At 40.3% G+C, this 13,893-nt stretch overlaps 1 protein-coding gene across 1 annotated transcript; it reads left to right on the forward strand.

The window, feature by feature from the left end:
* Positions 1-507: 507 nt before the first annotated feature.
* Positions 508-4,096, forward strand: LOC105009636 (endothelin-2). The gene is made up of 5 exons (XM_010869064.3): positions 508-661; positions 1,371-1,512; positions 2,104-2,217; positions 3,059-3,121; positions 3,226-4,096. The coding sequence occupies exons 1-5, from the start codon at positions 604-606 to the stop codon at positions 3,323-3,325; spliced, it is 477 nt and encodes a 158-aa protein (XP_010867366.1). The 5' UTR covers positions 508-603; the 3' UTR covers positions 3,326-4,096.
* Positions 4,097-13,893: the final 9,797 nt, after the last annotated feature.

The following is a 13,893-nucleotide window of genomic DNA, read 5'->3' on the forward strand; positions in this document are numbered from 1 at the left end:
AAATTAAAATATTTATGTATATACAATACATACATGTATTATCATTTAAAACCTCAGTTAATTGTTATTTAGGAAATAAAGAAGGATATATTTGCACTGTATTTAAAGTACTATCCTGTATATTCCTACATAGCCATTTTGTACTCTTAAATTAAGAAATTATTGAAAAGTACTTCAAATGGATTTGTTTGTTAATATTCTGAAAAGTACAGTAATTTTATGTATTATGCTATACATGACAGTGGCTATTTATATATATTAAGGAAATGTAACTGTGATAATAACTGAAATGCCACTTCTACCTTGTGTTTGTATTGTAGATTGTTTAGAAGTCTCAGGTAAGATGGCTGTCAAATAGCTCCATTCTGATTTATAGGGGCTCTATGACATCAGCCCATCTACTGTTCTGTTATCTATTATTGTAGCAGACAGGGGCAGGGCTTCCACTGTGACATCATAGGGGAAGCAGGCTATAAGTGTAGGGCCACCGCTCAGACACCTGCAGATAAACAAGCAAACAGCAAAGTAGAAGAGGCTTGAATAATTTGCCATAGCACATTATTTAAGGATCATATATTTCACTGTGAGCTTTACAAATAGACCATGTCAGCACATGCCAGCCTGCTCCTTCTCATCTCAGTGCGTGTGTGCATCCAGGACGGTAAGTCTGTCACATTGCTATCATTGTAATACAGTATGTTCTCTTAGGATTAGTTATTTCTTCCACAAGGAAAAATACACTTCATCACACCTTTTGAAGCATTGAAAATGCACAACCAAGTGTCTTCTACTGATTATTTTCAAAGATAATGGTTCTATTATTCTCGTAGGGACATTCTCATAGGTACAAAAACACATTGAGAGGGACTGCAGGTAATCTAGTGGTTAATGCATCTCACCTAAATCAAATCCTCCAGGCGGTAAGGGGAAACGTCTGACTTTTTTATATATTCTCTGGAGCTTCATCTCATACATCAAATAGATGATCTTATATTTGAGTGATCTGGGTTGTCAAAACAACTTGAACTTGTGCAAACATATATTTGCTCTTTGGTTGTACAGATTTGTCATTGAATGACAAATTAGATTATAATGAGTTAATGCTCCATTGCACACATTCTTCTCATATTGACCTGCTTTGGAAAGTCAATAAACATGTGAGGTGTCCTTCAAATGTATGTTTGCCTTTTACAATTAGCACACCCTTCCAAATCTTTGAGTAGGCTGATAACAGCGATAACAGATGATAACTGTCTTTCCATGTAAAGGTGGAGGCTCTGAATTTTTTTTCTCTAGCGTTAATGGTGACTGTATCGTCTTTGTGCGCCAGAACTGTTTTCTAAAGTTCCTTCCTTCTGTCAAACCTGCAGGTTCTGGATTTCCACTTTCAGACAAACCTGACTCCAATGATCTTCACAGACTGCGGACCAAGCGCTGTGCCTGCAACAACCAACTAGATTCAGAGTGTCACTACTTCTGCCATCTTGACATAATCTGGGTCAACACACCAAGGTGGGCACAAAAACCTCACAGAAATACATGCATTTTCAGAGAAATACATGCGCAGACACCCGCACTACACTCTATCAAGGAACAGACAGTACAATGCAACATGCGATACAAACAGCTTTGTCGACATTATTAGTCATCAAGGAAGAATGTGGATATTATGTAATCCATCTGATTTCTATCAACATTATTACAAACATAATCAGTCAACATTTTTAAAGGTGTTCATTGTTACAACATGACATTATTCCTGCAACTGTCCATGTCTGGAATTGGTTTTTTTCACCTTTATTTAAACCGGTAAGCCTGTTGAAGACCAATTCTCATTTATACAATGACAACAAAGAATTTACATCATAGAAAGTGATTGTGATATACAGATTGATACTTTGTGTTGTTGCACGCCATATGAAGTGATGTGTCCATATACACATAATATCACATTGATAAGATGTTTAGTATGTGCATTAATCAGGTAGCAGCTCAGACAGTTGATTTATGTAGTAAGTAGAGATTTTAATCCATTGGAAAAAAATTATGTTCTTCTTGGAGATGACTGATAATACTGACAGATCTCTTTTTTTCTCCCTGAAGTAAGACCACTGTGTATGGCCTGGGCAGCCCTCTGTCTCGTCGCCGGAGGTCCGTTGGTCGATGTACATGTGCCAACTCTGATGATCGCATCTGCACCAGCTTTTGTCAGGACAGGTGAGGCTAAGGCTACTGCAAAGGCACACACATTATCACAGCAGTCAGAAATATACACAATCACAACGGAATGTGCAAGTTTTATTTGTCAGTTATGTAAGGACACGGAGCAGGAGGCATTCCACATTTAACCTCTTTAAGGTGCAAAAGGTGTGGTCGGAAGGCATACTTCAATTCTCTGGGATGCTATTATTAGCCTGATGGAGTGTTATTGTGTGTATCACACAGGCGTTCCCTCTCAGAGTGGAATCAATCTACACCAGAATGTTACAGGGTGCCTGAGGGGGCAGAGTAATCCAGAGTTGTTTTTTTCCATCCCCACAACATATTACAGTTGACTGAAAGGAGTGAAGGGTGTAGGAGTATTGTAGCATTAGTCAGGGATTAATGGTTCCTAAGGATGATAAAGAAACAAATATCAGCACCTAGAGACATCTAGAGAGTGGTTTAACCCATAGCTCCTCAGTGGGAAATAAACTGGAATGTTTCCTCTTAGGGTCAGTTACATTTTAAAGACAGTATTGTTTAGTTTATACCCTTGTAAATGTCAGTAAAGCATTTATTGCATTTCACTACAATAAAGTTGTAGGTTGGCAAGTTGGCCAATAAAAGGTCAACAGATTCTTTAGTGTTTTGATCAAAAGGTATTGTTTGATCAAAGGTATTGCTAGAGAATGTTCTCATAAGAGTTTGTTTGATGGGTATGTTAGTTCATTATCAAATCAATAACTGCTGTGTCATGATAATATGGCTCATTACCATGTTTTGCCTGGATCATCGTTTTATGATATCACTTTAAACATATCTGACCTGCTCTATCTCTCTTGCTTCTTGTGTATAGTTCACAGTACTCTTCCCAAAGCGTCGTAAAGATCTCTCGTGCAAACCTGCTGACTTTCCTCAGGTGAGCATAAAACCAGCTCTAGCTCCTACACAGGCACTATTTGATTTAGTTCCACAATATTCCCTTGTGATTGTGTTGTTGACCTTCATCTCTGTCCTCCATAGATCTATGGTCAGAACATCTGAGAGGTACAAAGGGATGGGCCATCCACATCAGAACAAAGAAACCAGGGTCACTGGGATTGATGAGCTTGGAATACAGTGAGTAAGGAAAGATTGAGCTCCAGAACAAATGACACTACTTCAAAATGGAGAAAAGCAGAACAAAGGTCTGCTGAGACAGAGATGTCACATGCTTGAAGGCCACAGCCTGGTGGGTCTGCCTGTCTTTTGGCACCCAGACATAGAGGTTGGAAAATGAAAACTATGCTTGAAGACAGCATGGAACCTAGATTGAACCTTGACTGACAAACCTGGCACCATAAATTAAGACTACTTGTGGGGCAAAATATAGGGTTTTGTGTAGCTCAGTTGGTAAAGCATGCCACGTAAACCCTCAGGACTGTCACTTCGATTCCCATGGTCAGCTAGTATGACACTCACTACTATAAATCGTTCTAGATTAAACTGTCTGCTAAATTACTCAAAAGGAAAAAGATTCAGATTAGTGGCAGTAGTGGTTTGTTAAACAGCAGTGAAGTGTTGATATATTTATGCTGGTTGTCTTTGTTCAAGACATGGGCAGACCAATGTCAGCATCATAGTAATAATGTGAATATGAATATGACTAACAGGTAGCTGATAGTCATCAAAATGGATTATGAGAATGCCTGGGTTTTTCAAATTATTTTCCAAAATAAATCTCATAATTATTATACTGTTCAATAGCAATATATAATGATGGCTATGCTGGTTAATCATAAGTGAAAATAGATATGGAAATGTAGATGTACATTGCTTGGGATAATATGTACACTCACCTAAAGGATTATTAGGAACACCATACTAATACTGTGTTTGACCCCCTTTCGCCTTCAGAACTGCCTTAATTCTACGTGGCATTGATTCAACAAGGTGCTGAAAGCATTCTTTAGAAATGTTGGCCCATATTGATAGGATAGCATCTTGTAGTTGATGGAGATTTGTGGGATGCACATCCAGGGCATGAAGCTCCTGTTCCACCACATCCCAAAGATGCTCTATTGGGTTGAGATCTGGTGACTGTGGGGGCCATTTCAGTATAGTGAACTCATTGTCATGTTCAAGAAACCAATTTGAAATGATTCGAGCTTTGTGACATGGTGCATTATCCTGCTGGAAGAAGCCATCAGAGGATGGGTACATGGTGGTCATAAAGGGATGGACATGGTCAGAAACAATGCTCAGGTAGGCCGTGGCATTTAAACAATGCCAATTGGCACTAAGGGGCCTAAAGTGTGCCAAGAAAACATCCCCCACACCATTATACCACCACCACCAGCCTGCACAGTGGTAACAAGGCATGATGGATCCATGTTCTCATTCTGTTCACGCCAAATTCTGACTCATCAGACCAGGCAACATTCTTCCAGTCTTCAACTGTCCAATTTTGGTGAGCTTGTGCAAATTGTTGCCTCTTTTTCCCTATTTGTAGTGGAGATGAATGGTACCCGGTGGGGTCTTCTGCTGTTGTAGCCCATCCGCCTCAAGGTTGTGCGTGTTGTGGCTTCACAAATGCTTTGCTGCTTACCTCGGTTGTAACGAGTGGTTATTTCAGTCAAAGTTGCTCTTCTATCAGCTTGAATCAGTCGGCCCATTCTCCTCTGACCTCTAGCATCAACAAGGCATTTTTGCCCACAGGACTGCCGCATACTGGATGTTTTTCCCTTTTCACACCATTCTTTGTAAACCCTAGAAATGGTTTTGCGTGAAAATCCCAGTACCTGAGCAGATTGTGAAATACTCAGACTGGCCCGTCTGGCACCAACAACCATGCCATGCTCAAAATTGCTTAAATCACCTTTCTTTCCCATTCTGACATTCAGTTTGGAGTTCAGGAGATTGTCTTGACCAGGACCACACCCCTAAATGCATTGAAGCAACTGCCATGTGATTGGCTGATTAGATAATTGCATTAATGAGAAATTGAACAGGTGTTCCTAATAATCCTTTAGGTGAGTGTATATGTGCAGTTTATTTGTATACTGTACTGTAAGTCAGTGAGATTTTATTGACTGTTGAATTTTTTATTTCGATGTCTTCTTGAGTAACTTTGTATAAAACTGTGTGAAATAAATACATTGTTGAATTATGGAATATGCTTGCCTGTGTCTCTGACTTTACTGATTAACACAGCATTTATAGACACTGTAATAGTTCCATCACAAGTAGTCGAATTGTTAAAAGATTTCATGAGTTAATTTGTCTCCTTGTTATATGATTTATAACCCTAGGTACTGCAATCAATTGTTTAATTATCCTCTATTGTTATTGATTCATGGTATTTAAGGAAGCATTAAATCAAACAAGGGTGCTCAAACACAGTGAATTTCCAGAATTATTGGCACCCTAGGTAAACATGAACAAAATATTTCTTATATTTCTAATAACTAATTTGAGACCATTTCTCCATGCAGAAACTCTACAGATCTTTACATTCCTTGGTTCTCACTTGTGTTCTCCCCCTTATCAGAGATTCCCATTTCAATAACTTGATTATATGGTTACAACCATTTTTGCGTGGATGTGGAGTCATGCTGTGGATTATTGTCCTGCTGGAAGATGCATACTTTTAGCCTGCTTGTAGAAGCAGACAGGTTTCAGCCTAACATTTGTTGGTACTTGGAGTATGTGTTATCATTTATCCTAACATGGTTCCCAGGACCTTTAGAAGTAAAACAGCACACAACATTACAGATCCTCCACCATACTTCACACTGGGAATTAGATTATTTTCTGTATGACCATGTCCCTTTTAACAACAAGCCCACCTCTCTATTGTCTCATCAGAAAATAGAACCTGGTAGCAATGACATTTAGCAAACTCCAGGCATTTACGTTAATGGTTTGGTAACAGCTGTGACTTTCTTCTGGCAACCAGTCCAAAAAAGCATGGAGGTGCTATTTAATCGTAGTTTTGAAGAATTGGTGACCCCAAGATGTAACTGACTTTTGCAATTCTCCAACTGGGATCCCTGGAGTTATTTTTACCACTTGAACTATCCTTTTCCTGTGCGTGGGAGAAAAAAACACATTCAATACCTTCCAGGCAGGTTCATCACAGCTTTTGTTGTTTTGTACTTCTTAGTTATTGCCTTAATTGTGAAGATGGGTATATTCAGGCCCATAGCTATTTGTATAGCCATTCCTTGATTTGTGAAGGTCAGCAACATTTGTGAAGGCCAGGGTCAAGGGTAACGCCAAGGTTTCTTAGTTTTTTGGGATACGACCGAGGTTCACAATGAAATCTGCTAACAAAGTTATTTGTTTCTTGGGTCTTAAAACTAGCATTTCTGTTTTTCTTGAGTTTAAAAGCAAGAAGTTCTCTGTCATCCACTTCCTAATATTTGAAATGCAATTTTGGGACTTCTCCATGCTTCATTGAAATATATAACTGTATGTCATCAGCATAACAGTGAAAATTGACATTGTGAATCCGGATTCCATCACCCAGAGGCAGCATATATAGTGAGAACAATAATGGGCCCAGAACCGAGCCTTGAGGAACACCAAAACATACCTTTGACTTGTCAGAGGATATGCCATCCATACTAACAAACGATATCTTTCAGACAAATACGATTTAAACCAGGCTAGAACATGTCCATGTAGCCCAATATGTGTTTCCAGTCTCCCTAAGAGAAGGGAGTGATCAATAGTGTCAATAGCAGCACTAAGATCAAGAAGCAACAGAATGGATGCGGAACCTTTGTCTGAGGCCATTAGAAATTCATTGTTACCTTCACGAGTGCAGTCTCAGTACTATGATGGGGTCTGAAACCGGACTGGAGCATTCCATAAATGTTATTTGTGTAACGACTCGTCTTGGTGTAGTGTTGGAGGGAACCAGACGCAGGCAGATATCACATTCGTTGGTTTTATTACACAACAAACAAACCAAACACGAACGGAAAACAATACTAATGACTGAATGAAATCAAAGTGCGCAACATGCGTCTTAACAATAAACATTCAAACAGTACATTAAACAACACTCACCGATTAACCTACAAACAGCAACAATGATCCACAATGTGGGGAGCAGAGGGGAAACATATATACACATACAAACGAGCTAGATTGGGACCTGGTGTGGAAGATGGGAAACATGTGACAGTCCGGGATGTGTTCGTGAGAATATGGGAACTTGTGGAAATATGGCACGGTGGCGCTGCTGCTCACCGCACCATGACAATTTGTTTTCAGGAAGGCATTCAGTTGTTGGGAAATACATTTTTCTACGATTTTTTGGAGGAACAGGAGATTTTGGGGACTATAACTATTTAAGGAGGAGTCAGTTATTTGTTTTCTAATGGTGATGATCTTTTCATCAAAGTAATTCATGTATTCATTACAGCCAAAGTGAAGACCCACTTCACTTGTTGAGCGTTGCTTTTTTGTTAACTTAGCAACTGTATCAAAGATACATTTTGGATTGTTTTTGTTCACCTCACTCAGGTTGGAGAAATAAGCTGATCGAGCAGATGTGAGTGATTTTCGGTATTGTAGCGTCCTGTCTATCTAGGCTTGTCTGAATACTTCCAACTTGGTGGAGTGCCACTTTCGCTCCAATTTTCTGGAGGCTTGCTTGGGTAAGAGGTCCACCGATAAAAAATATTGCGTTGGTAAACTCTTAAAGTAGAATTTGACCAATTAGTTTATGTAGTTTGGCAGGTAGCAAGGTAGGTAACAGCAGGCAGCGTACAGCACTATATACAAAATATGGCACAACAGAGACATTACCAAGAACTGGACGTCCCTCCAAAATTGATGAAAAGACGAGAAGAAAACTGGTGAGGGAGGCTTCCAAGAGGCCTATAGCAACATTAAATGAACTGCAGGAATTAGTACTGGCTGTGTGCTACATGTGATAACAGTCTCCTGTATTCTTCATATGGGGTATGAGGTAGGGTGGCAAGACTGAAGCCACTTCTTACAAAGAAAAACATCCAAGCCCAGCTAAAACAAACATCAAGTCTCCAAAAAGCATTTGGGAAAATGTTTTATGGTCTGATGAAACCAATGTTGAAGTTTTTGACCATAATTCCAAAAGGTATGTTTGGTGCAAAAACAACACAGCACATCACCCAAAGAACACCATACCCACAGTGAAGCATGGTGGTGGCAGAATCATGCTTTGGGGTTGTTTTTCTTCAGCTTGAATCCTAATCCACAAAAGCATGGCTTCACCAGAAGAAGATTAACGTTTTGGAATGGCCCAGCCAGAGCCCAGACGTGAATCCAATTGAATCCAATCTGGGGTGATCTGAAGAGGGCTGTGCACAGGAGATGTCCTCGCAATCCGACAGATTTGGAGCGCTTTTGCAAAGAAGAGTGGCCAAATATTGCCAGGTCAAGATGTGCCATGCTAAATAGACTCCTACCCAAAAAGACTGCTGTAATAAAATCAAAACGTGCTTCAACAAATTATTAGTTTAAAGGTGTGCACACTTACGCAACCCGGTTATTGTTAGTTTTTATATCTTATTTTTCCCCCTCAAATTCAATTGAATTGTTCACGTTATAGGTCACATTAAAGGTAGAAAAAGTTCTGACATGATCTATCTTTGACTCATAATTTTACATCACAAGAACCTGACATTTTAACAGGGATGTGTAGACTATATCCACTGTATGTCCTTATTTTGACTTTCAGGTGCCTAAGGCTTTTGCAAAGTACTGTACATCAGTTAGATTTTGTTCACGCTGGTTGTACACTTGGGATATGAATACAATACTTTTTTGTTCATATTCATCTAGGGTGCTCTCTCAACAACAGATGAATTGGTAACACCTTAAAATAAGGGTACATTAAATGACATTTGTTAATTATGCAGTAAATATTAACAATGAATTATAGGTCTTACTTAACATGTATTTGTCTTTGTTAATATAAAAAAATGTAGTTATAAATGTTAAGTATTAATATGAACGGCAGTTAAAATTCATCAGCTTGATTTAAAGGCTAGTAAACCGGTCCTTTCTCCTTGAGCAGCAGGGAGGTCCAGCATCTTCTAGAATGTTTACACCCCTTGGTCCTCCACCTGACATGTTAAACATGGGCAAAAACATAGCCTTAGTTCCCCCATTGAAATAATATTGTAAGCCTTCCCTCCTCGTGTTTAGGGGAGACCTGTACCTCCTATTACTCATCCTGTTCGCTCTCTTGTGCGCTCCTCTGATCTTCCTCCTGCCCAGAGAGAAGTCTGTGAGTGTTTTTATTGTCACCACATAGGTCACCTTATTGGTGATTGTCCTGTGTTGAGACGCAGACAGTTGCAGTCTCCTAAACAACTGAAAAGTGGCAGTTTTATGAAGACAATTAGTTGTTCTGTGGACAAGGTTCCCACTGCTAACTGTGTGCCTGTTGTAGCCATCCGAAAGGCACTCGTTGCCAGTCAAAAGGAGTATGCAAGTATGAGTGTTTCTCGTCTTTTCTTACGCCTAAAGCAGTTCAGCGGATGAAAGTAGCTTACTTCCTGGTAAATTGATTCCTGCTGAGAAAGTGGAGCACCCACAGCTCTAAGTGTGAGTGGAGAACTATGGTTCAAGTTGTTGTTCCTAAGCAGTACCGTAGGCATGTGTTTTCGCTGGCCTCATGATCAGGCATGGTCAGGTCATTTAGGAATTACTAAAACATACGCCCATGTACTTAGACATTTCTTTTGGCCAGGATTAAAGTTTGATTTATCTTGATATTGTCGTACTTTTCATGTATGCCAAGTTACAGGAAAGCCAAATCAAGTCATTTCACCAGCTCCTCTTCATCCCATAGATGATAGATTTGATTGGGTGATAGTCAATTGTGCTGGACCATTGCCATTATTTATTTACAATAATGTGCTGTGCTACAAGATATCCAGAGGTGATCCCCCTTCAGAAAATTACATCCAAAGTTGTTGTCAAAGCTTTGATGAACTACTTCTCTACTTTTGGTCTTCCTAAAGTGCTACAAACAGATCAGGGAACAAACTTTCTCTCAAAGCTATTGGAAAGTGTATTAAAGACACTGTCCATTTCTCACAAGGTGTCAGGCGCATATCATCCAGAGAGTCAGGGTGCTCTGGAACGCTGGCACCTGACCATTAAAGCGCTGTTACGGAGATATTGCATGGACAGAGAAAGATTTGCATGAAGGTGTAACTTTTGTTTTGTTTGCTATCCTTGATACTGTACATGAACCTCTTGGGTTCAGTCCAGCTGATCTCATCATTGTTCATACTGTTTGAGGTCCATTGAAAGTGTTAAAAGAGCAGATTATTTTGAACGACTCATGTCCCCCACAAACAAGCATGTTAGACAATGTGAGTCAACTCTGTGAGCGCTTGCATAATGCACATGCCCTAGCCAAAAAGGCCCTTTCCTCCTCCCAGACATAGATGAAACATCTTTATGATAGAAGGGCTGTTTGTCATTCTTTTCACACTGGTGACCAGGTTTTGGTTTTGTAGCCAATTCCTGGGTCATCTCTCTGCCTGTTTCTTCAGTCCATATGTGGTAGAAAATAAATTATGTGAAACCGACTTTGTTAATAAAAAAACTCTGGTTGCAGGCACCCCTCTCACGTATACCACCTCAACTTGCTGAAAGCCTATCATGTCAGGTACTGTCCAAAGAAACCCTCCAATCAAACAGCAGGGCCCAATGTCTCTTCAGTGGCTTCTACGGCATTACTTGCTGGGTAATACCCCCCAGGAGGGTGCACGCTTATGTAACTCTGAGATGCTGCAGTCTCTTCACTCTCATTTGGTACATTTGAATGTAGAACAACGGACTGATACTGCAACATTGCTCAATGTTTTACCTAGTCTCTAGTCACATCAAGTGCTGGAGCCTGATATAAATGTTGGAGAGATGGCTCCAATCAAGCAGCATCCGTACCATATCAATGCAACCAAACAATTGACAATGGAAACAAATGTTGCTTATTTGATGGATAATAAAATGGCAAAACATAACTGTAGTCCCTGGTGTTCACCCTGTCTTTTGGTACCGAAACCGGATAGTACGAGCAGATTTTGTACTGATTGAAGAAAAATGAACACTGTTACTGTGCCTGATTCCTTTCCTGTGCCTCATATTGATGACTGTATAGACACTATTCGGTCTGTCACTTCTGTTAGTAACCTTGATTGGTTGAAAGGTTACTGGCAGGTACCATTAATCCCTTATGCATCTGATATCTCTGCTTTTGTGAGCCTTGACATTTTTCCTCAATACTCTGTGATGGCTTTTGGAATGCACAACGCTCCTGCCTTGTTCCAACACCTAGTTGGTAAGGTCTTAGTGGATGTTCCTGATTCTATCGCCTACTTGGATGACCTAGTTATTCAATCCTACACCTGAACTGATCATAATTATGCATACACTGAGTGCTGTGTTTGAACATTTGGCTAAAGCTTCGTTGACCCTAAACCTGGCTAAATGTGAGTTTGGACAAGCTACAGTAACTTATCTGGGTGAACTGGTTGGGTGTGGACTAGGGGTGTCACCATATAACGGTATTGACGATAACCGTGATATAAAAAAAATTAAATATTGATATCATGTTAATAATACACATATGATAATATCGGAATCACTAGGCAAAACTAAAGTTGTATTTTTCCAAAAAATCCTCTCGGTTTTGTTATGGAACTTTTTAACTAAGGTGCATTTGAGAAATGTCTGTCTTTCCATTGGCTGGTATGTAAATCTTTACTTTGATTGTGACACACATGTCTGTATAATATCAGAGGATTATTAGGTATTTGGGCCATGTCCTCCTGCCTAGGTAACGAAAGGTGTCAGTCTTTTGTTCCTCAGGAATGTGGTCCTTGGGGAAGTAAGATCAGTTGGCCCCTTTAGGTAAACACAACAGTAAACATTATGGCAGGAAGGATAAGGTGGGGGGACAGCCCGCCCTTTGGGTAAAGCCTTTGTGACACAAGACAGATGGGCAACAACTTACCACACCCCTTTTTGTATGTGATATATACTGTTGAATGAGCTATATTGAGTTAGAGACTCCTCTGACGATTATGTTTGTAAGCGGTTGACTCTCTTATTTGCAAGTAATAATAAATAAATAATTAATAAACTGTTTATTGTGCCCAGAGAATTTCGTCTCTGTACTTCCTTCTTAAGAGTTCTGATCGATAAAATTACCATCACAGTTTTTTGATACCTTATAGACAAATGCATGTACTTAAACAAGAAGACTAGACCTATGCACTGGCATTGAAATCAACTCGTTAGCCCCAGTAGAACCCCCAGGATAGATCCGCAAAGAAGCACAGTTTTTGTTGCCTATTTACATGGAAAAAAGGATGTTGTATTTTTCCCAAAACGTTTTTTTTATTAACTTATTCATGGACATATTATGCATGTGCTTAAACTACAAATCTGGACTTATCCACTAGTGTTTGAATTAATTATCGTAGCCTAATCACTTGACGAAAATGTTTTGTATCGTTACCGTGAATTATTTTGACCACGATAACCGTGTAGTGCAAATCTGATATTGTGACAGCCCTAGTGTGGACAAGTGTGTCCTGTTACAGCTAAGGTGGATGCTGTAACAGTTTTTCCTATACCTACAACCAGGCAGGAGTTTTGTAGGTTTCTCACTACTACCGCACGTTCTGCAGGAAATTTTCATCTGTGCTAGACCCACTACTCAGTCTGTCTATGTTTTTTGTTGGACATGTGTGTGTCAAACATTACTCTGTAGTTGTCACGACTCCCTCCCCTGGGGCTCCCCCTGCTGGTGTGCCTGGGCTCCGGCGGTCGGTGTCACTGGCCTTCTGAAGCCACCGCCTCCTCCCTCTGCAACACCAGGTGCACCTGTTCATTGTTGTGCGTGATTAGGTTTGGTATATGTCTGTCTGTTTGATAGGGGGAGTTATGAGTTATTGTTTGTTTGACGACTGTTGAAACCTATGTTATTCCTTTTCCTGGGCGCTTTGCTGTTGCCCCAGTGTTCTCTGTGCCTGCAGTGTATCAAATACTTGTTCTACCCACTGTACGTTATAAACACCACCTCCTGTCACGTTGTGTTAGGGCTTCCCTGGTTGTCTGTACATAACCCTTCTGTTTCTTGGCCCCGTAGGTCCATTGAGGGGTGGTCGCATGAGTGTCTGGGAAGGTGTATTCCAGTTTCGCTGAATGCCACCATGGTGGTAAGTCCTAACAGCGCCTCCAATATTCCCATTCCAATTGAATATTCCAACTCATCACAGGCCTTCTCTAAGGCAAGGGCAGTGGTACATCCGTCCCTCCACTTCGCCTGCATCCTCAAGTTTCTTTTTCATAAAGAAGAAGGACATAGGTCTGCGCTCATGTATAGATTACCGTGCAATCAATCAAATTACTGTACAGTACACTCACCCACTCCCTCTCATTTTCTCTGTGGTGGAATCTATGCATGGCGCGTGCTTCTTTATGAAATTGGATCTCCGAAGTGCCTACAATCTGGCCATTACGAATACCTGGTCATGAATGCTCCATCAGTGTTCCAGGCATCCATCAACAAGATCTTTAATGGGGTTGCGGGGTTCTGGTGTACATCGACGACATCTTGGTGTAATCAGCCTCCCGCGAGCAACATGTCACTTTGGTCTGTTGGGGGCTCCGAAGGCTGCTTTTCTTCCATCA

This window comes from Esox lucius, chromosome 20, assembly GCF_011004845.1.
Source record: "Esox lucius isolate fEsoLuc1 chromosome 20, fEsoLuc1.pri, whole genome shotgun sequence".
Classification (NCBI taxonomy): domain Eukaryota; kingdom Metazoa; phylum Chordata; class Actinopteri; order Esociformes; family Esocidae; genus Esox; species Esox lucius.